At 41.8% G+C, this 24,770-nt stretch overlaps 2 protein-coding genes across 6 annotated transcripts in view; one reads left to right on the top strand and one right to left on the bottom strand.

Annotated features, from left to right (window-relative positions):
• Window positions 1-942: 942 nt before the first annotated feature.
• On the bottom strand, window positions 943-11,190 carry POLR3C (RNA polymerase III subunit C). 3 transcript variants are annotated; one of them, XM_044672561.1, is made up of 15 exons: window positions 11,090-11,185; window positions 9,932-10,112; window positions 7,709-7,964; window positions 7,440-7,628; window positions 7,067-7,155; window positions 6,654-6,758; window positions 6,442-6,534; window positions 5,474-5,554; window positions 5,203-5,254; window positions 4,263-4,323; window positions 3,630-3,780; window positions 2,674-2,775; window positions 2,516-2,565; window positions 1,855-2,004; window positions 943-1,480 (listed from the first exon to the last, which is right to left on the bottom strand). In XM_044672561.1, exons 2-15 carry the CDS (start codon window positions 10,076-10,078, stop codon window positions 1,399-1,401), a joined length of 1,608 nt encoding a protein of 535 aa, XP_044528496.1. In that variant the 5' UTR covers window positions 10,079-10,112; window positions 11,090-11,185; the 3' UTR covers window positions 943-1,398. The 3 variants fall into 3 exon arrangements, with proteins under 3 accessions (XP_044528496.1, XP_044528497.1, XP_044528498.1); XM_044672562.1 differs by having other exon boundaries at window positions 7,440-7,529; window positions 11,090-11,184; XM_044672563.1 differs by lacking the exon at window positions 9,932-10,112 and having other exon boundaries at window positions 11,090-11,190.
• Window positions 11,191-11,684: 494 nt separating this feature from the next.
• The window catches only part of RNF115 (ring finger protein 115), a 74,636-nt gene continuing 61,550 nt past the window's right edge, over window positions 11,685-24,770 (top strand). For all 3 annotated transcript variants that reach the window (XM_044672560.1, XM_044672557.1, XM_044672558.1), the window contains exon 1: window positions 11,685-11,789. In XM_044672560.1, the coding sequence (XP_044528495.1) occupies window positions 11,688-11,789 (102 nt within the window). In that variant the 5' untranslated portion in view covers window positions 11,685-11,687. The remainder of the gene's footprint in view (window positions 11,790-24,770) is intronic.

Genomic DNA, 24,770 nt, shown 5'->3' with positions numbered 1-24,770 from the left:
CAATTGTATAAAAAATCAAGCCATTCCCCAATTGATAAATGGGCAAGAGACATGAATAGGCAATTTTCAGGTAAAGAAATCAAAAGTATCAATAAGCACATGAGAAAGTGTTCCAAATCTCTAATAATTAGAGAAATGCAAATCAAAACAACTCTGAGGTATCACCTCACACCTAGTAGATTGGCTAAAATGAAAGAAGGGGAGAGTAATGAATGTTGGAGGGGATGTGGCAAAATTGGGACATTAATGCATTGCTGGTGGAGCTGTGAACTGATCCAGCCATTCTGGCTGTAATTTGGAATCATGCTCAAAGGGCTATAAAAGAATGCCTGCCCTTTGATCCAGCTGGGTTTGTACCCCAAAGAGATCATAGATAAACAGACTTGTACAAAAATATTTATAGCTGCGCTTTTTGTGGTGGCAACAAACTGGAAAAGGAGGGTATGTCCTTCAATTGGGGAATGGCTGAACAAACTGTGGTATATATGGGTGATGGAATACTATTGTGCTAAAAGGAATAATAAACTGGAGGAGTTCCAGGCAAACTGGAGAGACCTCTGGGAACAGATGCAGAGTGAAAGGAGCAGAGCCAGAAGAACATTGTACACAGAGACTGATATACTATGGTAAAATTGTAATGGACCTCTGTACCAGCAGCAATACAATGACCCAGGACAATTCTGAGGGATTTATGGTAAAGAAAGCTACCCACATTCAGAGGAAGGACTGCAGGAGAGGAAACATATAAGAAAAACAACTGCTTGAACGCATGGGTCGGGGTGGACATGATTGAGGGTGTGGACTCGAAACTACCACACCAATGCAACTACCAACAATTTGGAAATAGGTCTTGATCAAGGACACATGACAAAACTAGTGGAAATGTGCATCGGCCATGGGTGGGGGGAGTGCGGGGGGTGAAGGGGAAAGTAGGAGCATGAATCATGTAACCATGTTAAAAATGAATATTAATAAATGTTTGAAAAAAAAAAAAAGAAGAGGTGTGAAGAGGAAACCATCACAGACCTAGGACAATGTTGACAACCTTACAGAATTGCTGCCATTTTGCTCCTGGTCTCCAATCCTGGGAGGCCGCCTGTGTGCTTTGGGGGCAGCAGCTGCGCTACCATGCCAACTCCATGGGGCAGGTCGTAGCAGCAGCAAGATGCCCAGAAGGAGGTGGTGGCACACATCAGCCCCAGGGCCTGTGCATTCTGCTTTTGTGCAGTCTAACTCAGGCACACACTGAAGATCATTAATCTTTGACTGAGGGAGCGTATTGGAGGGGGAAGAGGCTGGGGAGGCAGCCTGTGCTGTTTATGTGCATAACCAATTTGTTGCCATTCATCAAATATGCATTTTATTCTTCCCCCAGGAAGGATCCCCCCCTAACCCCTATCAAGCTCTTTTCATGGTACTCTCTGCATAGGACTCCAGCACGAAGATGGTTTCATCCACTTGGATCTCGCTGGCATCTAACCTGAAGGGAGATAAAAGTGTATTTGGAAGGATTCCACAACTGGGCTAACAGGAAGGCAGTGTTGCCTAGTGGGCACAGGCCTGTGTTTGGAGTCAGAAAGACCTGGGTGTGAATCTTGCCTTCAGTATTTCTGAGCTGTGTGACCATGGACAAGACATGTAACTGCTCTGGGCCTTAGTTTTCTTCTCTGTGAAATGGGGGATAATCTAAGCACTCCTGGGGGTGTGATGAGGATCAAATAAAGCATTTCCAATCCCAGAGTGCCTGAGAAATGTTAACTGCCATGATTATCTCTGGCCAGTAGGAACAGGCCAAGTTTCCTAAAGGGAAGTGATGGGTAATCATTAGCCTGAGGAATCCCAAGGGCCACTCACTTGTTGACATTGCGTTTCAAACTCTCCAGCTGCTGGCGTTCAGGGGCTGTGATCATCTCCTCAATCTCTTGTAGCTGTGCCTCTTCAGCTCCTGTGGCCTGCATGGATGCAAGGATGGCCTCTACTCGCTGGGACTTCTCCAGCAGTCGCCTACCAGGAAGGGAAGGGAGAGCACCATTCAGACAAGATGTGAGGGGCTGGCTCACCATGGGTACTCTCCTTTACATAAAACTCCCATCTTGAACATGGCTTCTACTTACACCTCATCTAGGAATGGAAAGGACTGAACTCCAAGAACTCTTAATCCCAGTCATACTTGAGGGATTTGTACAGAATTATATTGATAAGTTCCATGTGACATTAAGGGGAATGCTTCTTCTTCAACTTCAGCCCATCTCTGCATTTTAACCAGAATGGCTGGTGTAAGTGATCTAGTGAGCTCTTCTAGCTGATCAGGACTCCCAAGATTCAGATGCCCCAGTGACTCACACCTGGCTCTTGGCCATGATGTGCTGAAGATGCTTGATTTCCCTTTTCATTCTCCATGGTGATTTCAGGTCTTCACCTTTCTCAGGGTGGTGACAGTCACTGTCATGTAGGGAAATTTCTTTGTAACCCCTGGGTCATGGGAGACAGTGATATGAACCAAAATGCCACTTACTTGTTCTCTTTGGTCTCAAACTGCCGCCTTTCTATCAAGTTGGCAATGCTCTGGGGAAGAGAGGAGAGACATCATGTACCAGCCCAGCCTAGCCTAGAGGCAGTTCAGAAGTGATGTGAAACAAGGAGTGTCATGGTGGGTGATAGTCTGGGCAGTACCTTGTAGCAGCGGTGCAGCAGCATTCGGGCAGCAGACAGGGAATTCACCGTATATAGGTAGAAGGTCCGAGAGGGGGCATGGTCTGGTGTTTTAGGGATCTCCTATTTGCAGAGAAGACACCATGTCCTGACATCCATGGCAGTTTTTTTTCTCATCAGTTATCCTAACCTTAGGTTTGATGTGGGGCTACCTGAGTTAACATCCTATACTTTTCAGGCCTTGTCTCTCTGCCTTTGATATTTGTGACCATCTAGATAGGGAAAGGGAGCTGCCAGGGAGGTCAGCCCCTTGGCTACCAGTTAAGAGTGGTCTATGGGCCCAGCCCATGGCCACCCAGCCAGAACTCCAACCCAGATCTTCCTGGCATTTAGGTACAATCTCTCTCCTCTTCCCAGGCTTTGTATACTGTACTTTCCTTGACTTATGCTACAATCCAGACACTTCATCCTCACCTCAACCTCCTGGCCTCCTTCAAGTTTCAGCTAAAATCTTGCCTTTTGTAAGTCTTTCCCAACTCCCATTTCTGCTAGCTCAACTCCAAATGACCCTGAATATACACAATTTGTTTGCCTATTGTCTCCCTTTCCTGACTCCTAGGGCTTTTTAGACTAAGCTCCCTGGAGGAGCAGTTGATTCCTTTCTCTCATCTGCCACACAATTCTCCTCAATAAATGCTGCTGACTGACAACCTCAGGGAAGACTCTCTCCTTACTCTAAGGGGGTTGGGAGAGGCAGGTTCTAAGGTAGGATGATGTGAGGTAACTAAGACTTCTGCCTTCTGCTTTAGATTCAGGGAGGTCGCCCACCAAACCTTAGGGAATTTGGGCTTTCTCTAGAATTTCTTCCTTCAGGCAGAGGTGGTACTGAGGGCCTGTTCTCTGGACCTCACCCCTCCAGTATTCTATAGCCTAGGTCATTGCTCCCTTGTCTGGCAGTGTGGTCATGTCCTGGTTACCTGTAAGGATATGAGATTTTCTGATAGCAGCTTGTATAGCATATCCTTAGCTTCTTTGGCAGGAATCATGGCAAAATCTTCCACCTGCTTCTGTTCCAGGTGCTTCTTCCTCAAAACTAGTCGGAATATCCTGGCACAGCGAGACCCAAACCTGAAGATGGAAGAAGCCAAATCTAGGAGAACTTGGAGCTGGTCCCGCCTGCCAGGGGCTGCCCCTCAATCTATTTCAGTAAAAGCAGAGAGGAAGGAAGGCAGGGTCCTTCAAAGTTCCAAAGGGTTTACTAATGGTCACCACCTGCTGCTTAGGGCACACATGCTAAGCCAATGAGCAAGCTGGAGACAAATGAATTGACTTCATAAAGAACTGGGGTTTGTGTTGGGATTCACAGGAAAGATTCTCATCCAAGTTAAGATAAATATGCAGCAAGGTGTGAGCAAAGGAGTGGCCCCAACTGCTAACATGATTTTCAAGTTCCTTTTTGCTTATTATATATGCTGACTGGGGGGCCCAGGAATAACATCATCTTTTGGGGGGGAGGATAAGAGAGAAGGAGGGACATGGAAAAAGAGAGCGACAGTGTGCTCCTGTTTCCAAACAAGAAGGGATTCATTCAAAGCCAAACATTCTCTCACCTTTCCTGTACAATGGACTCCAGCGTTGCCATGGCCAGTGATGCCAATGCCTTGTGGAGGTCTGGGTGGGGGCATTAAGGTCACAGAGCTAGTTGAGGTCTTATGTGGTCCTGGAAGTGAGAGACCTAGGGAGCTGGGTCCTGGTTCTGGAAGTATGTGAATGTGTGTGTAATATTCTTTTAGAGCTTGAAATAGAGGGTTGTGAATAGTCTATTTTGGGATTTCACTTATATTGTATGAATGTGGTAAAGTTCTAGATTCAAAGCAATCTTCATTGACTAGGTATTCTTAACAGCAAATTTTAAAAAATTACAAGGGCTCAATTGGAAAACTCTTTTATGTTATACTTTGATTTAAAATCTTTTCAAGTACCCAGTGTATTGCTTATCACAGTTTTTCTGTGATTATGTAGAACCTCACAATACCTCATTATGAAGGTCAGCCCTTGCCATGCAGAACTGTAGGCAGACAATATATAAAAGTCTATGCTGAATCAGTATTTACTCCAGAACACAACCCTGCTTACACCACTTAAAAGAAAAATTCTTGCTGTAGGGTTATTTTCTTGTCACTAGAATTTACTTTTTTTTTTTTACTTTTTTTTTTTTTAACCCTTGTACTTCGGTGTATTGTCTCATAGGTGGAAGATTGGTAAGGGTGGGCAATGGGGGTCAAGTGACTTGCCCAGGGTCACACAGCTGGGAAGTGGCTGAGGCCGGGTTTGAACCTAGGACCTCCTGTCTCTAGGCCTGACTCTCACTCCACTGAGCTACCCAGCTGCCCCTTGTCACTAGAATTTAAAGAAAAATTCAGTGTTCAGAAAAAAACATTCCATATTGAGTGTTCTAGTTAATTGTGTCTTTTTCTGAATCCCTAAGGAAGAGCCCCTGTTTCAGTTAGCCAGGACTACCTAGTTTGTGTATCTGTGTGGGAAGGATACTGATGACATACATTCCTCCGCCGCTGTCACCTGACTTCCCAACAAACTCCAACTGCAGAAAGAAAAGAGATTTAACTTCTTGGAGAGTCCCATAATTGCAACACAGGGAGCAAGTGTGATCAGAGGTTTTTGACAGGCAACCTTCTTACAACAGGTTAAAGAAAGAAAGCCTATGATTGGCTGAGAATGAGGTTGAAGGAGAATGGCACCAGATGTTAGTTGACTAAATACTTCAGGTGAAAAATAGATGTAGGAAAAAAGTCAGACTTACTGGGTCATCTGCCAGAAGAGTCAAATACTGATCTAGAACTTGCTTAGAGATGTTATATCCAACAGGGAGAGATCTGAAGATCTGTAGGGCCATAAAGAGTAGCTGGGTAGGTTCATGTTCTTAGGAATTGCTTGCATAAAGATAAAAGATGCCTTGAAGGGACATAGTAAGCAGTTGGGCCCAAAGATATCTGAAAAGAAAGTTCCTAGTCGAGGAAGTATTCTTGTAAGTAGGAAACATCCTAATGATTGAAAGGCAGTTATGACTTGCCTAGGAAAGGGAATCAGGTAATGTTATGGATTATTTAAAGTTCTATGGTAGGATACATTATAGCAGTATCTCATTCTTCATGGCTTTTGCTAGGATTGTCAAACATTTCCAAAGCTGATCTCAATACCTACATTCTTGTCTATCTCTCTTCATCTACTTATCTAAGTAAGTGGTCAGCTTGATGTTTGCCAAGCACCACTATGTCTTGGCCTAGAAACCCCTAGATGGTGTCCTTGCTCCTCCCCTGTGCCTTTTAGAACCCTTAGCTTCTTTCCAAGTTCAGATCAGATAGGTGTCCTTCCAGGCCTCCTCAGTTCTGAGTTTAAGTTACTTTGTATAGGGGGTCCCAAAAGTCTTAGTGTAACTTTTAAGATTTAGTAGCCTGTGTGATTCCTGGGACATTTATCTATTTGCTATACTTTGTTTTTACTCATCTATGTATGTACTGAAGCTCGTAGGGCAGAATGGACACTTTTTCAGGGCTAATTTAATTTTTATCTTTGTATTCTTAGCCCCGACAAGAGTATCATACATAAAGTAAGTGCTTAATCCATGCCTGATGAACTGAACTGAAAAAATAAACCTTTCCTTTCTTTCAGGTTCTACCTCCAGCCCCGTCCTATTAGGTGCATTACACAGCCACTTAGATGAGAAGGAAAGGAAGCTATTGTAAGGTACCAACAGAATCAGGGACTCACCTCGTTCGAAGACAGGGGCTGGGTGAAAGGAGCACAGGAGGAAGTGGTGATTTCACTCATTCGGAGCATGGTCCGAACAATCTCGCTGCTGGTCTATTGGAACACAGACTAACATTCAGATTTCCCCTCTGATGGCCCTGCTCTGGGCCTGCATAGGTAATCACATGCAGCAAACAGTTTCTCTTGATCAGCAGCCTGCCCACTCCAGATACCTGATCCATTCTGTTGGCGACTGCACTCACAATAGACTGGTCACGGAAATGCTGGTGAAATCTGTCAAGGTTGGCCTGCCAGTAAATGCCATCATCTGGAATGGGCTGTGGGTGGAGAGGAGAGTGAGTGCAGGGAACTTGGGAGTGAGCACTAGGTGCAGGCATGGATGACAGAGGCCACCTTCTAAAGCATTGAAGGATACTGGAAAGTGCAAAAAACAATCTGGGAAACAGAATATTCTCTGTTGGTCTACCCTGGCAGAAGACTTCCTTTTCTGGCACTGCTCCGTGCTCAGTGACGGTTGGATCTTACTAGCTTTCCTCTGAACAGTTCTGCCATCTTTGAGGCTTGTTGTCTACTCCATGATTGGCCCACCCAGAGTTCATCATTCCTGGCTGAAAACCACAATTACCTCTTTGCTCTCTGCTGTTTGCTTTGGCCGCTTAGGCTTGGGCTCTCCGGCTGCATCATCATCAGATGATCGCCTCCGCTTTCCTTTTCCTGCCATATCAAGATAATCTCCATGAGTGGAAGGGACTGAACACAAAGACATGGGTGGGAGTCTCTCAGTCTCTGACAGAAATGTGGCTACTTGGGGGTGGGAGTTGCTTAGAAAGCTAAGATGACTTTTTACCAGATGGCTGACAGAGGGAAGGGTGCTGGGAGGAGTTGAACCTCAACTTTAAGGACACTGACCACAGGGGAAGACACTTTCTGATAGGGTAAGGGAATAGGTATACCCAATATGGCAAAAATCTGGATAGGACTGGCAAAAGATTCCATACCTATAAGGTTCAATTTGGGAACCAGGTACATGTCCTTCTCATTAATGCTAAGTGTTGGGGCAGGTGGTGGCGGCTGAACATCGGCACTGTCTGTGGAATCAGGAACAAAGGGGCATCGCTGTACAAAGTGTGTATCTGCTAGACGGCCAAATGTGCTGGACACCTCAGAGTAGTCCATGGTTTTCCCATCTATATGAGAAGAGAGTGAGGAGCAGATGGGCTGGGCTGTGACAGCTGAGACTATATAGCCAGTCTTGTGGCCGACTTACCCTCCATGGTCTCTGTGAGTCGGTCAGCCACCTTCTTCACCACAGCTGACATGGTCATTTTCCCATTGAGCAAGAGTTCCTCAACAATCAGCTCCCCTGTGTCACTGTACAAGGTCTTGGCTGTATAGATGTATCGGGGATACCTTAGGATCCGCAAAATCCGACTGCAATGGGCTTCATATTCTACAATCCCCCGTTTGTGTATCTGGTATGTAACCAGGTTATGTTGGATAAGGACACACAAGGCTTTCTTCACCTAGGCAGGTTCAAGAGAAAGAATAGGAAACATTTTTGTTGTTCTGTCCTGTCTGACTCTGACCCCACCTGAGGTTTTCTTGGCAAAGAGCCTAGAATGGGTTTGCCATTTCTTTTTCTATCTTATTTGACAGACAAGGAAACTGAGGCAAACAGTTAAGTGATTTTCCCAGGGTCACACAGATAAAAAAAGTCTGATGCCAGATTTGAATTTAGGATTTCCTGATTCTAGGCCTAATACTCGATCCATTCATTATACCACCTAGCTGTCATAGGAATCCTGGCATATTATATTTCTAATATTCTTGAAAGGCCCATGAAATTGTGGACAGTGTAATAGTAAAAAAAACCATTTACTAAGTACTACCATCTACTAAGTACTGTGCTGAGTGCCGAAGATACAAAAAAACCACAATAGTTTCTGGCTCAATGAAGTGTTTACACTAAGGGGTGATAATCTATATCTAAATTGATCCACATGAGACACATGGAGTGGATGGATAATAATTATTGAAGGAAAGGCTCTGGCAGATTGGGGTGTGGGGGTGTGGACAGGGAGTGGGGATGGTGAAGGAAGCCTGGGGATAGGCTGCACCTCCTACTGGTGGATAACATTTGAGTTGAGTCTTGAAAGAAGTCAATAATCTGAATCCTTCTGAATCTATTTCTCTCTGAAGAGAAGTGGGGCAGAAAAGCATAGCTTTGATTTAATAGCTGTAGGGTCTGCCAAGTATCTTAACCCGAGTCCTAGTTTTCTCTGTCAAATGGGCATCTTAATAACTTTATCCACAAGGATGTTATAAGGCTGAAGAGAGCCCTTTGCAAACTAAGACTTTCAAGAATCTCATCAGTGATTTGCTAGGAACTCTCTGCTTTCCCTTTGATAGCAGGGGATTTCCTGACAATGACCAAATAATAAAAGAGAAAATAAAAAATATTCCATCATGGTGACTCTCTCCTTTGATTCCTTCCCTTTGAGGCAGTCTCCCCACATTACCCTTTTTTCTTATAGGATATGCCAGTAGTTCTCCAAGTGTGGTCAGGTATTCTTAGGGGTCCCGGAGACCCTTTCTGGGAGTCTTCAAGGTAAAAACAATTTTTGTAATAATACTGAGATGTCTAAATTTCTAATATGGTAAATATAAATAGATATAATTCACATAAACAAAAACTCTTTTTTTTTGAGTTTCCCTCAAGTTTTAAAAGTGTAAATGGGTCTTGGGATTAAAATGTTTGAGAACTGCTAGGTTATGTTATCCTTATTCTTATAGTGAATAAGAAAGGTGCAGACTGGAGACAGGCAATTTTGAATAGTGCTAGATTTAGATACAGAAGTCCTATGTCCGGGACTCTATTACTCATTCCCTCTAAGAACCTGGGAAATTTCAGCCCTTAGGTTCCTCAGTTGTAAAATAAAGAGACTGGACTAAATGACTCTTAAGGTCTCCTCCAGTTATAGATCTATAATCCTCAAACATATTCTCATTTCCCATTTGGTTGCTCTCATTTCGGATTTCTTTGGCTTCTTCTGCATTCAGTTTAGATTTTTCTGACTTTCTAACATGCCTCCAATATCACTGGGAAATGCAAGAGTCAATCAGCCTTGGCACTCATACCTCATCACTCTCTGACCCTCTGATTGGAACTTCTCAACCTCCATTTGAGGAGAGGCAGCAGAGATATCATTTCCCACCTGCTACAACTCCTTTTGGATTTCTCTGATTCTCTACCATTCCCAACCCCCCAACCCCACTTCCCTTCATATTTCTTTTGTGTGATGTCTTGTCAGGGTCTGTCATTCTTTTCTTTTTACTGTCTGTATTCCCAGCATTTAGCACACAGTAGATGCTTATTAAATAATGATTATTATTGTGGGTAATTAGGGCTAACTGTGGAAGTAGAACTCTTTTCCAAAAAGACTTCACTTAGATTCCTAGTAGGATAAAGTAGATACCCCTGCAGACTTACCTGATCTAGTGATGTTCCTGTATCATGAACAATTACTCTCAATGGTTGGCCACCTGTTCTGATAAGATGAGTTCCAATTTTATCCACTATCTCTCCAAAATGCTCTTGGAGCAGCAAAGAACATAGTTTAATTTCTGCTTGAGTCATTGTGCTATGAAGTCCCAGTCTTAGGAAACTGGACCTAATAAAATGATTAAAATGGAAAAAATTAAAATGTTAAAAAGAAAAGTCTCTGCTTCTTGAACAGAGGTTGAGGAGTTCCCTTCCAATCAGAAAGAGGGTGATGAAATATGTGTAAAAAGGCTGATTGGCTCTTGCAAATAAACTTCCCAGTAATAAGTTTACTGAGGGCATGGGAGAAGAGTCAGAAAAATCCAAACTGAGTGTAGTAAAAGCCAAAGGAACAAAAAAAGTTAAATGACAGAAAAAGCCATTCCTGCAAGGAAGGGGCCTTTAGTTCTTCGATGGTAGACTTTAATCCAAACTTTCAGGTAGCATTAAAGCCCTCGAAAAATAAACAAGAGAAAAGAATGAAAAGCACTTAGGACTCTGGGCAAGTCACTTAACCCTTATTGCCTAGTCCTTACTGGTAGGTAAGGATTAAAAAAAAAACAAAAAACAACTCCACTAATAAACAAATAAGCACTCACTTAATAAGCACTACTGCGACTGGGCCAAGTACTGGGGGTTGTGAAATAGAGCGAAACAACGAAAAAAAAAAAAGAATGACAACAGAGGAAAAAAACGGGTGTAAGGGGTGTTTTCTTAAATGAATCCTGAAAGGACATGGAAAAACGAACCGGGCTGTTTAAAACGCAGTAGTAAACCTGAAAGTTCCTTTCTAAAGAATAGGCCGCTGTGAGTGAACTTTACTTCTCACGAAATAAGAAAATCCTGCGGCTTGGGGAGAGGTAGAGGGATGGTATGCCAGCCCACCACTGGCATCTTGGCGCATCAAGGCCCCATCCCAGGCTCCGCTCCCAAGCCCATTAGACTCTAAGCTCCTTGAGGGCAGGCATCATCTCTTGCCTCTTTTGTATCCTCAGCACACAGAAGGCGCTCATTAGATGAATAGAAATGAGTTGAGTTGAATAGTTTCCTTCCCAATCTTTCCTGATGCCCCCCACCCCTTTCTTCGGAGCCCGCCGATAGGGACACCTTGTTCTTGGGAATGGACCCGCGCAGCATCCACTTCCTGAACCTGGCAGGGGCTCATAATTTCGTATCCATGTTCATCTATACCACGCCGGCCAAGTGCGGTCTGGATCCCAGAGAAACGAAATACTTCCGAGCCTCCCCCACCTCTTTCCGGTTCTTCTTCCGGGGCCATAGGGGCTCTCACGCTCCTTCCGCTCCCGAGGGCGGGGGCTGCGCAGGAAGGGATAAAAGCTATGCTGCTCTGCACGCCCTCTGTGCTCTTCACGATTTCCGGGCAGACGCATCCCTTCTTCTCGCCGGCCCGCAGGAGGACTGACGTTTGGGAGCCGTCGGGCTCGGGTTCTGGCGGGAGGTGCCGCTCTCTCGGCCGCGCCGGAAGGGCCTCTCTTTCCTTCTCCTCGTTGGTCGCGGGCTTAGGGAGCAGTTTGGCCGCCGGCGGCGCGGCCGTCTCACTGGTGCTCCGGCAGAGTCACGTGACGTGGACCGCTGGTGCTGCCGGCTCCGGCTGGAGAGGAGGAGGAGGAGGAGGAGGAGGAGGAGGAGGACCGGGCTGTGGCAGCGGGCGGGAGGGCGGCCGGCAGGACGGGCACGGGAGAACATGGCGGAGGCCTCGGCGGCGGGTGCGGGCGCGGGCGCTGCCGTCCCCCCGCACCGCTTTTTCTGCCACTGCTGCAAGGGCGAGGTCAGCCCCAAGCTGCCGGTAAGAGACCCGCCCCCCGCTTTGGGTGCCCGGAGCCCCCGGCCTCCTTCCTCCCCAGCTTGGGGAGTCCGACCCCTTCTCGTCTTCCTTTCCCTTGACCCTTCCTCTGCGCTGCTCGGGGAGAGGGTCTGGAGTCGCCCCTCCGCTCTGAATCCCTCCTCTCCTTGGAACCCTCCTCCCCCGTTGACACTCCTAACCCCAAGGAGTCTTGGCCTCTTTTCCCTCTGGGCCCCTTCCTGGGGATCCGTATTTGAGCTTGGCCCCCCACCCCTCCGGCTTCTTCTGCTCTTTGCCCTGTGGATTTTCTTGGCCACTTTATTCTATCTCACCTTCCCCCACTCAACTCTGATGGAAGAAGTCTTCCTCCTCTCCTCCTGCCAGGCCAGGATAACGGATCCCCAGGCTCCCCGGGGGTCTTGGAGGGGGAGGGGGAGAGACTGCTGGGGATTGAGGGATGAATTGAGATGTTTCCTGAGTCTCGTTGTCTTCGTGAAAGTGTAGGAGCTTAAGTCTAATGATTTGGAGTCTGGCTGTCCCCCCTTTCTGATAAGATTAAAAGGAATAGCCCTGGGAAGGGCTAGATTGTTTCCAGGGCTCTGGGAGGGGCTGGATTGTTTCAGACTGGGTGTCTCTGCCATTTGGGGATTTTGGTCGTGTTATCAGTGATCTCTCTAGTATCACACCCCCACCCCCACCCCATTAAAAAAAAAAAAAGTGCTGCAGGAGCAGAATGTAGGCTACTGCATCCTCTGACGTACAGCTGGTGTTCACCTGTTTCTGCTGAACTCCCTCTTTGTCCTCGGAAAGGTAGAGCTGTGCTGATAAGGGAAGCATTCCTGTGCCATACTATCCCCTCAATCACCAGACCTCGGGGATTTGCATTTTGGTGATGACCACCCCAGAAGCACCCACCAAGGTTAATAAATATATATACATATGGAAAGCTGCCTTGCCAAGACTTTTTCTCCGGAACAGGCTTTTGGCTATTCCTTTGCTTCAGCAGTGTCCATGTTCCACCCCAGGTACAGTGTTAAGGGCAACCACAAACCCAGTTACATCTATAAGCACTGTTTGCAAAGCACAGACAAGTCTTGCTTGTGGGAATAAGGGCTTTTGGAATCACAGGTTTAAAAAGGGTTTAAATCTCTCTAAAAGGTACATCCATACATGCCCTATAAATCCTTGAAAGCACAGATTTCCAAGTCACAACACTGTGCTGTGAAGTGTCGAGCTAACATTAAATGCCTATGTAAGGCTTCCATTCCTGTCTGCCACTGAATTTAATTTAGAAGTTCTCCTTGAATTTGTTCTCTTCTACACTAGTTTCCCCCATCCTCCAAATCCAGCTTCAGTTTCATCTCTGCTGCTTGCTCTTGGTTGCTGACTTGGCAGTTTTCCCACAGTGTTTCAATTCCTCTGGGAAGAGCAGTTATCTTGCTCTCCCTGTCCAGCAGACATGGAAACCTTCATTGACCTCAGATCTGTGTGTGTGTGAGGGGTCCTAGCTGAGCATATGTGATTCGTGACATGCTGTGGAATGTGTGTCCCTGTTGAACATCCACAGCCTCAGCCCTTTTCTGAACTTTAAGCTGTTGTTCTCCATTTTACTGGCTAAGATCGAAACGTTAAAAAAACTCAGGGAAATTTTTGTTCTTCTCCCTGTTTCCCTGCTTGTTCCCTAATCAAAAACTCCCCATTTTTTGAACACATTAAGGTGTTTTCTAAAGTCTCAGTAGAAATAAGTTTTATGCAATTAGTAGCATTTGTTTCACAAATATACCAGATCTTTTTAGCTTTGGCATACTTTATTTGGTTGGGTTAGGTCTCATTTTACAATAAAATACTTTATTTAGGACCTGTTATGACTATGTACAAGGCATAGGCACTGTGGGAAATACGGAGAAATATTAGACATAGCCCCTACCCTCATGGAACTTAAAAAGTAGTTGAGGGGAGCAGTTCTGGCTGTATTTGTTATGTTTTAGAAAATGCTGTCTTATATGTTTGTTATGAGTAAACTTTGCTGACTATTGATGCTAATGAAATTTGGAGAGGAAAAATTAGTTTTGAGCTGGGACTGTGAAGGAAGACTTCATTCACAGAAGTGATGGTACTTGAGTTTTGAAGGATAAGGAGGATAGAGGAAGGAGGTTTAGTAAAGGTAAAAGGCTAGAAGGTGGGAATGCATAAGATATGTTTGGGTTTGGTGATGTATGGTGATGTATAACTATCCTTGCTTTTCTTACATGTAGTCTTTTGCCTTCTTGGTATCTTGAGTAGGATAAGTGGTTGTTTAGAAAACAGTGTTCTGAGTTTGGGTTTGTAGTTTAGTTGCTATATTTGCTTTAATGATTACATTGTAGAATTAAAAATTATATTTCTAACACTTGGAAAATGTATGTCTTTAGTTGAAACAAAGAGTGGATTTACAGTTTTTTAACACCTTTTAGAAAAATATCTCAAAGTACATGATAGGTCATTCACATAATTTTCATACATAAAGAAAATAATATAAGGATAGGAAGTGGACCTGTTATTTCATTGGTAGAGGAAACTCCCTTTTACAGTGAAATCAACAACTTCTCTCTCTCTTTTTATTTTAAACTCTTACCTTATTTTTTTTAGTATCAATTCTAAGACAAATACAGCAGAGGGTAGGCAATTGGGATTAAGCCACTTGCCCAGAGTCACAGAGTTAGGAAGTGTCTGAGGTGAGATTTGAACTCATGTCTTCCTGACTCTAGACCTGGAGCTTTATCCACTCTGTCTACTAGCTACTCCTTAATCTATGTAATCTTTGAGAGAACCTATAGTGATGAGGTGAAGTGATTGTCCTGGCTCACACAGCTGATATGTGATCGAGGTAGGCCTTGAAACCCTCTTATTTTTAGCTTTGAGGTTGATTATCTTTACATTATGCCACAGAATCATCCTTAAAAAGTATTAAACTCCTTTTTGGTGACTTTTGGTGTTATTTTTATGTTTCTGGATAAATGAGATAAGTTAATCTCAGTTTAACATGCGTGAAAGTTTTCTTTAGATTTAGTTTGTACTCCTACAGGGGAACTGACTTTTGCTGTAATAGTTGGGTGACTGAGGAACCATCCCCCCAGGAGATCTGTCTTCTCTGTGCACCAGGGACAGTCTCTATCAAGTTTCCATTGGCCTTTAATGAGCTACTTGGGTAGGTTTTTCCAGTGTTAGTAGAAGGGACTGCCCAAAGCTGTGATGTTTCTTTTGTCATTTTGCCTGCTGAGCTTAAGAGTCACAGTTATGATGAATGAAATAAGATTTTACAAAGTTTTACAGATCTCCATCTTAGCCCTTCTCTAGTCAGTAATATAAGAAGTGATACTCTTTAGATAAGGTTCATAGTACTAGTGCATAAGCCATTTTCATCTCATTTTGTCAAGAACTAGAAAAAGTTTCTTCCAGAATTTAGTTCATTTTGATATTCTTATAGGTGTTTATAGGCAGTGATTGCTGTAAATTATAGGATTCCTTTGTGCTTGGTCACCTTTTCTCATCATTAGTGTATTTCGCCATCCAGAAAGATTCCCCAATGGTATTTTAATGGTCCTATTGAAAGAGAAAGTGATTCTGGTTCTATGCTCACCCCATGGCACACAAAATGTGCTGTACAGGTAGGCTGAAGTGCTTAGTATAGCTTAGCTCTGTGAACTAACCTTCTCCCTGAGTCCTTTGTATATATGATTTTGGTTCAGATCCACTACAGCTGAGAACAAGAATTCATTTTGAAAGCAGAGGGTAACATGGTAATCATGGGCATATCATTAAGGGGATTTTAGAACTAAAAATGAAATTTCTTCAGTGGTTCTGGTAGTACATTGTGCCTCTTATTTGATTCTTTGCTTTAGGAGACCACATTGTTACAGCTTGTTCTTTTCCAAAGTAGAAACATTTTCCTACTTAAATAAGGTGAAGGTATAATGAAGTTACTTAGTACTAATTCTAGAACCTAAAATACATTTTAAGTAAAAGATTTTGATTGTACAGCCTAAATAAAGTTTTGGGATTTCAAGTACTTTTAATGCTGAAAGAAATTCAGTATTAATGACAGAAGAAACCCAATACTTGCCTCATTGTCCTAACCATTCATGTGATAGAAAATATTTAGGGATCTTCTATACCAATGATGGGGAACCATTTAAAACTTTTAGGGACCCATGCCCTATCCCCAACTGTGTGCCCTGCTCCCTGACTGAATGCAGGGGCTTGGCCACAGATGTTACATTAGGATACCAGTATGTATAATTAGAGGAATACCTCCTCATTCCCTTCTTGGAGGTGATAGGGTTCTCAGTGCAATTTCTACACAGTGCATGAGTCATCAGTGACCCAAACCTTATCAAAGCATTTATAGTGGAAGGGATTTTGACTAACCAATCCATCCTGTAGAGCTTCATCTCCAAGTGCTGTGCCTGGGGATATTCAGTAAAAGTGAAAGGCTGCTGCTAAAACCAGAGTGGATTCAAATTTCCTGGAAGCCCCAGGCCTTTGAGACACTTGTTTGAGACACTTGTTTCTTGCATACCCAATAGATTAAGCAATGGTGGGCAAATTTTTTAAAGAGGGGGCCAAAGGAAAGGAAATGCTCATCTGCCAGTCTGTTTCTAAGGCAACTCTTTTGAAGTTTCATTGTATTGTATCCTACTCATTGTATTTGTCAGATTAGGAATAATGTCGGCCAGATAGAACATTTCAAGGGGCTGCATCTGGCCCACAGGTGTAGTTTGCCCATCACTGGTCTAAGGGACCCGGTGCATAGTTTAAAGGGAGGGATTAAGATAACAAAAAGTTTTTTTCTGCTGTGAAAGAGATATTTGAGGTCTTCCACCCTCTCACAGGAATAGGTATCTTTACCTCTTCTTCTGCCACCTGTTTCTGGGTGGTGGGGGTGGGGGTAGGAATAAAGGGTTTAATGTGAGAGACTTGAGTCCATGTAGTCTGCCCTTCCAATTTTACAACCGTGGGGGTAGATAGGATGGTGTGAGGTGTGTGTTAGTGGGATCCCTCTGTTTGGGCCGGGTGTGTGATTTCTCCATCTTCCTTTGTAGGATTAGGGAGGATCTGATTAGCATATTCCCTTAGGGATTGGTAAACGGGGCTCTGCCCTAGATTTGCTCAAGGGGTTATTTTAATTAGGGTCTGTGCAATCTCGAGGGCCTTAACTCTATCAATTCTTTGCTTACAAAAGCAGGATTGTTGAGGTGGGGGTACAGACTTGGCCACTGTCACTCAGTGCACTCATCCCCTGAAACCGTGGAGCCCCTGTGTTTGGGGGTAGAGCTAACTGCATGCCATCTTTTGCACATGTGCCATAGGTTCACCATCATGGTTCTATATGATTACATGGGGAACACTCAAAATCCTTTCCAAACCACACCAAAAGTTTTAGCCTAATTTAAATATCATCTATGTAAGAAGCACAACTTTGTGGAACTTAAAGTCAGATTTTGGCATAACCATGTCACTACCTTGGACCCATTTGAAGATCATTCTCATTAGAAAAGAATATTGTCCAGGATAGCACTGTTCTAGGTTAGGGAGCAGATTAAGCAGTTTGAAGAGTGTAGAGTTGAGAGTTGTAGGGTACTTTTATAATTAATACAGAAAATCCTTGCCATAACAAACTGTAAGGGAATACACTGTGTGAGAAAAAATATTTTTCAGAGACTATGAGAAGATTAAAGCCTAAGCTAGATGACTTTGCTTTTTGTGGTTACCCAGAACCTTCAGAGAAAGCCAATAGATGATGTCAGTTACTGAACTTAAGAAGCAAATTAGTAGTTCAAGCCTGGGTTCTGGGTTTGGAATTCTTAAAGTCTGTTGAAATTCTGTTGCTGTCTCACTGGGGAGGTGGGTCTGTCATGAGTTGGGCCAATATGAAATAGTCGTAATATTTTAAAAGGGTAGACATGGAACACTGCTTTGGGAGCCTTTTGGAAAGGATGGCTCCAGATAATGTGGGATAGAACATGAATCTTGGAAATTACAGAATCAGATAAATACCTACTCATGGATGGGACACCCAGAAGGCAAATTTGAACCATAAGGTATTGTGAAGAAATAGTCTAGGTAGCAGCACTTAGGCAAGACAGGCATATGTTACAGAATTAGTGTTGAAACTTCCTCAGTCAGTATGTGGAAGAGCAGCATCATATAATGGAATAGTCAGAATCTAGGTGAAATATCCGGTGTGCCTGGGAGTGAATGAAGGGGTTCTAGGCTTTGTGCTTTTGATAACCTGTGCCTCTATTCAGAAGGGCCTGTAGGATTCTTTGGCCACTATTCTCTAGGAGGAGGCAGCATGGATTAATGAGCAGAATGCTGGACCTGCAGCTGGGGATCTGGCTGTGTCCTGTTTCAAACACTGAGCTGTGGGATCACTTAACCATTCAGAATGTCCATCTCCCTAACTGTGAAATGGCAGTAATATTTATACTAAATGCTTTATCAGATCATTGGGCGAAGGTGCTTTGCAAGCCTATATAAATGCAAGTTATTATTAGGAAGAGAATAGAGTGTGTTGCTTTATGCTCCCTCCACTTGGGGGTTCAAGTTGGAGGAATGCATAGGGATGAAAAAGTTCATGGGGTTTGAGCTCCTATCTTATGCTCTCAGTGTCAAAGGTCTTAAGTTAGTGTCTCACTTTGATTCCTAATTTTGGATCTCTACAGAGATTTTTTTCCTATTAAGATTTTTTTAAAGATCCTTTAAAAGACCCAACAATCTGACGGTCACTTTCTCTCCTTTAACTTTTCCTTGTAACAAAACAACAAAAACAATTTAAACCAAGCTAGCTGACTTTGAAGAAGTATGTCAATTATTAATTTTCCCACACTTAGATTGTTCATTATAGTTCATCATTTATTCTAAGGGACAGGTAGGTAGCACAGTGAATAGTGTGTCAGGCCTGGATTTGGAGGACCTCAGTTTAAATCTGGCCTCAGTCATAGGTTCTAGCCCTTCTATGTATCTTTGAATTCCCTTTTCATCATTTCTTATGATGTACTAATTTTGCATTACTGTATGTATGTATGTATATGATGTACTCAATTTGCATTCATATACCATTTTCTCAGCTATTTCCCAGTCAATGGACACCAATTATTTCCATTTTTAAGTTTTCACTATATATATTTATACATATAAAATATATATATGTTGCCATACTACTTTCCCTCAATGACCTCCTTGGGACATAAGCTCAGTAGTGAGATCACTTTGTCAAAGGCCGTGAACCTGATTAGACTTTGAGATGGAAAGGCTGAGCTTTAGCCAAGGGCCTAATAGAAGTATTGTTCAGAACTGGGACTAGAATTGAGTAGTTTGTGTTTGCTGGTCCCCTGCAGCAATATCTGTTGTCATTTTAGCTCCTTGCAGTCACGAGACCAGAGGTTTTGGATCACTCCTCGGGTTACCCTCTACAGAAGTGATCTCTAAAAGAAGAGTACTCAAATCTTTGTCAGCTGGAAGCTAATTGAAATAGTAACATTAAGTGTAACTTGGTAAGACAGCTAGAAATTCCAGTTCGAAAACAAATCCACCTTTTAGCCCTTTAGTAGCTTGCCTTAACAGCCAGCGAGTCTGCTTTTCTGTGTGCTCCTGGCTGCAGAGGCTGCTTTCACCAGGTTAGAAAGTTATGGTCCTATAACTCTCTAGTTCATGCTCTTGGAAATGAGGATAACCCACTGTCTTTTACTTGAATTGAAGCCACAGAATAATAACTTTTCCTGTGAACGGAGAGGAGTCAACCAACTAACCCCTTCACTTTGAAATACCTACCTATGAAATGATCCTGTAGTGTTCCTGTTGAGTGTTTGAATTCTTTAGGGAGAGCTCTGAAAGCTCTACTGAAAGGTAGCACAAGATTGAGAAATACTATTATTTATGTACTTTTTATTTTATTTTATTTTTTTAAATCCTCACCTGTCTTAGTGTCAATTCTAAGAAGAATGGCAAGAGCTAGGCAAATAGGGTTAAGTGTCTTGCTCAGGACCACACAGCTAGGAAGTGTCTGAGGTCAGATTTGAAGCCAAGTCCTTTCAAATTTAGGCTGGCCCTCTACCCACTGTGGTACCTAGCTACCCTTTAGTCACATACTTTTTGACAGTTCCTGAAGAAAGACACAGCCCTGAACATAACATAACATTTTCATGTAGTTCTCAAATGATTTCTCTATACATAAACAGTTGATTGGCCCATTAAACAAGGTATTTCATTATTTTTTGTAGCTCTTCTGTTGTTGGAATGAGAGTGTAAAGTACATTTCTTCTCATACAGGCTTCTTGGTTTTTATCTTTTTGTTGTCAGCTATTAGGATGTTGACTTGGAAGATGGTCAGGGTTGAATCCATTGAAGTGTCTGAAGCCACATAGGACCCTGGCTAAAGTTTTAGGAATCAGACCTAAAATTTGTGAGCTACAAAGTGTTGGTTTGAGAAAATATTTTGTAACACTAGTATTTGTTTGAGGACCTCTATTATTCCAGAATTGCCTAGAGAGTATGATTGTAAATTATAGTTGTTTGCAAACCTCTTTGTGTGATAAAATGCTTAGTAAGGCGACTGTAGCAAATCAGCTTTCACTTTTTGTTTTGGTTCTTTCACTTTAGAGGTCAGGAATAGATTGTCGAAGTACCAGTAAAATAATAATGAATTAACAACAAAAAAGCTTTAAATTTGTCAGTCTTACCATGATAAATTTCAAAAAATGATTGGTTCTTTTTTTTTTTTTAAACCCTCACCTTCTGTTTTAGAATTCAGACTAAGTATTGTTTCAGAGGCAGAAGAGTGATAAGAGCTAAGCACGTGGGGTCTAGAGACTTCCCCATTCCCCTGGGTTACCCAAGTAGGAAGTATCTGAGGACAGATCCAAACCCAGGACTTTCTGTTTCCAGGCCTGGCTCTCTATCCACTGTGCCAAACCAGCTACTTCTGATTGATTCTTTATCCTGGACAAAGTAGCACCCAATAAAGAGGCACCTGTGTTCTATTAAAATATCAGAACCGTTCAAACACAAAAGCATTATAATAGATATGTCTTCTCTAGAAAACAAAATGACAAATCAAAATTTGCAATAAAGACATAGGAAGTGGCCAATATTATAGCAAAGGAAAATAATAAATGTTGGAGGGGATGTGGCAAAATTGGGACACCAGTACACTGCTGATGGAGCTGTGAATTGATCCAATCATTCTGGAAGACAATTTGGAATTATTCCCAAAGGGCTTTAAAAGAAATCCTTTGATCCAGCAATACCACTACTCTAAAGAGATAATCATAAAAAATAATAATATTGTACTCTTTGTGGTGACAAAAAATTGGAAAATGAGGGGGTGGCCATTGATTGGGAAATGGCTGAACAAATTTTGTGGTATATGATGATGATGGAATACTACTTTGCTGTGAGGAATGATGAACTGGAGGATTTCTATTTGAACTAGAAGAACTTCCATGAACTGATGAAGAGTGAAATGAGCAGAACCAAGAGAACATTATACACAGAAAGTGAAACACTGTGGAATAAAGCAATGTAATGGACTCTGCTGCAACAAGACAATCCCAAGGGATTTATGAGAAAAAATGCTATCCACATTGAGAGAACTGTGGGAGTAGAAATGCAGAAGAAAAACAAATGACTTCTCATTTGTTTATATGGATATATTATTGGGGGGGTTGCTTTTAAAAGATTGCTCTATTACAAAAATGAATAATATGGAAATTGGTATAAATGATAACATTTGTATAACCCAATGGAAGTGCTTATTGGATCCGTGATGGGGGAGGGAAAGAAAATAAAATATGTAAACATGGAAAAATATTTTAAAAATAAAATTAAAAAAGACATAGCAAGAGTACATGTCCTGCTTACCTCACAGGATTGGAGTGAGTATGTGCAAAGTGCTATATAAATGTAAAGAGATTCATTCGATTAAGCCATAATGACTTGTTGCAGTTTTTTTCTCTTTATGTATCTGTGAATAATTGTTAATTTCTTTTATGCCATTGGTGTAAATAGGTATCATCAGTAAGGTGGTGAGAGGCTTTGGAATGGGGAAAAGAGTGTATCCTTAGAGTTAGGAGTTTGGGGTTTGAATTTTGCCTTTAATATATCTACCTTATTGGGTTGTTATGAGGTAAATGCTATCAACCTGAAAGGGCTATATAAATGGGAGTACAGTAGTTATGTGCAGATATCTTGGGATGAGGAAGCCATATTTAGTGAAGATGTGAATCTCTAAGGTTCAGGAGAAGAAAAATTCCTTTTGTATGAGGTACTTTGCCCTTATGTATTTGATCCTTAGATATCAGGCACTAAGAGAAGTGTAACATTTTAAAGACTACCAGTTATTTTTTACCAAACTCTTACTTACCATGATCACTTCTTAGTTTTTATTTTTTTTTTAAACTAAATTTATACCATCCAAATCCATTCAGTTAAATTTTTATTACAAAAGGGTGTAAAAATATAGCTAGTAGTAGACACAGAATGCCTTGTTAATTTTAGCATCATTAAAAGTAATGGTAAGGGGCAGCTAGGTTACTCAATAGATAGAGCTAGGACTGGAATCAGGAGGACATAGATTCAAATCTGGCCTGATACTTCCTAACGGTGTGATCCTGGGCAGGTCACTTAACTGCTCATGTAATTGCTTTCTTAGTTAGGATTTTTTTAAAAAGTTTTCGTTGACCTGAGCTTTGTATGGTATATGATTGTCATGGAATCATAAGAAAGATTCACAAAAAAATCTGGAAAGACTTGGGAAATGATGCAAAGTGAAGTGAGTAGAACTAGAACTGTCACAGTCATTGCAATAATATACCATGATCAACTGTTTATGACTTAAATATCATCAACATTGCAGTGGATCCAAGAAGACACCACGTTTTAAAAAATATTTTTAACCCATTGTTTGCCTACTTAATATAACCATTCCAGAGTGCTGTCCTAACTTTTCTTTACCATTGTGCCTCTATGAGACACCATATTTGCAAAGCACTTAGAATTCTTTTATTGGGAAGTCAGTAATTGAATTCCGGGTATTGTTTTATATTGGAAAGAAAGGTCAGTAGTAGATTTGAGTACAGTTGAGAGTTGGACCATTCTGAACTTAGGAATTCCTTAGTTTCATTGTTCAATCTTCATTTTAAGATCCTTAGTATATTTTGAAGGTCTTGTATGGTGTACATAAACTTCACCACTAACTACAAGACAGTCATCTCTTCATCTTCCCATGGAAGATACCAGGAGAATTTCTTTACTCTTAGATGAGACTTGTGATTTCATTCCTATGGGAGCTCCCAGTGTGGAAATTGCCCATTGTCTCAAAACAAGGATGTGACACAGGCAAGTCTTGAACCTATGAGTACTACTGCCTCTCATACAAAGGTCTGACACACCTACTTTTTTTTCTTTTGTGGATATTTCTCTTTTTTTTCCTCTTAAAAAGTTTTACTTCCTTTTGTTTTTATATATCATTAATTTTGATTATTCCCATCCCACATCCTCTACTCAGCAAGCCCTCCTTCCTAACAAAACTTTTAAAAGAAAACAGCATTTTCAATTATTTTTAATAGTTTAATTCCAAGCTTTTTTCTTGTCATCTTGTTTGGTTCTTGCTAGTCCATTAAACTTAGCATGTTCATTTGCAAAGATACTGTGATAGGTTAATGTTACTAAAAAGGAAAATTATACCTGGAAATTAATGTAGTGTATTTCAAAGCTAAACCTAACTTTTTGGAAGAGATTTACCAATTATTTTAGATTTATTTATCTTCATTTCTTTTGGTATGAGCAAAGTTTACAACTATTGAGTCCTTTTTATTGTTACATAGGTTGGAGGTATTTTATAGGAGGGCTGAAGTAGTTGCTTTTGATATTTCTTATAGTTTAAAACTTTTTTTTTTTTTTTTAAGAAAATTTCCCCTCTTGGGGGCAGCTGGGTAGTTCAGTGGATTGAGAACTAGGCCTCAGATTATGTACTCAGATACTTCCTAGCTGTGTGATCACAAGTCACTTTACCCCCATTGCCTAGTCCTTAACCCTCTTCTGCCTTGGAACCAATACATAATATTGATTCTAAGATGGAAGGTAAGGATTTAAAAAAAAAAAAAAGAAGAAAATTTCTCCTCTTAGCCATTATGTACAGTATATGCCAAGTAACACTTTTTCTTTCTTGCCCTAAGTTTGTTCCTGGGTTCACAGTAAGCTAAATAAATGGTGACTTTGAGTGAGTATAGAATTCTGTCCAGTTAAGTTCTAGATTGAAGGGGAAAAGTAGTGAATGGATTGTCAATATTGATTATAGTTGTGATTTGAAGGTAAAACAATTTATGGGGCTGAAACTGAATCTTAGAACTAGAACTGTTCTTGTAAATTATTTAAATTTAGGCTTAAATAAGACTTTTGTTGGTGAAAAATGTAGTGATTGTCCTATTTATTCTTTGAATAAACATTTATTAAGTGTCTGCATACCATGTGTCAGGTGCTATGCTATGGGATGGGGATATCAAGACAAAAGACCTGCCTCATGGAGAATATATTCTATTGAGAAATGTGAACACCAGTATGTCAATACAAAAAATTTACAAAGTAAAATTTTTTTAAAAGGGTTTGGGTGGGGGGCGGGGGGGGGGGAACTAGCAACTGGGTGGATTATGAAAGGTCCCTTTTACAAGGGTATGCTTCAGCTGAGCCTGGAAGGAAACTAGGGGTTCCTGGAGGGAATTCATTCCAGGCTTAGGCCAAGCCTGGGCCAGGGTAAGTAAATGGGGATTAGAATGTCATGTACAGGGATCAACAAGTAGGTTAGTTTGCCTGTAGTTCATGCATGTGGAGCATACCTAATGTGCAGTAAGATGATTTCTGTTGTCTCTTCTGTTCTGTGATTTACACCTTCACTTTATTTGCATATCTTTTTCCTGTTTAGTAGCCAGAATTGGCCAGGGAAGGTTC

This window comes from Gracilinanus agilis, chromosome 4 (assembly GCF_016433145.1).
Source record: "Gracilinanus agilis isolate LMUSP501 chromosome 4, AgileGrace, whole genome shotgun sequence".
Taxonomy (NCBI): domain Eukaryota; kingdom Metazoa; phylum Chordata; class Mammalia; order Didelphimorphia; family Didelphidae; genus Gracilinanus; species Gracilinanus agilis.
This window is presented reverse-complemented; position numbering and strand designations above follow the sequence as displayed.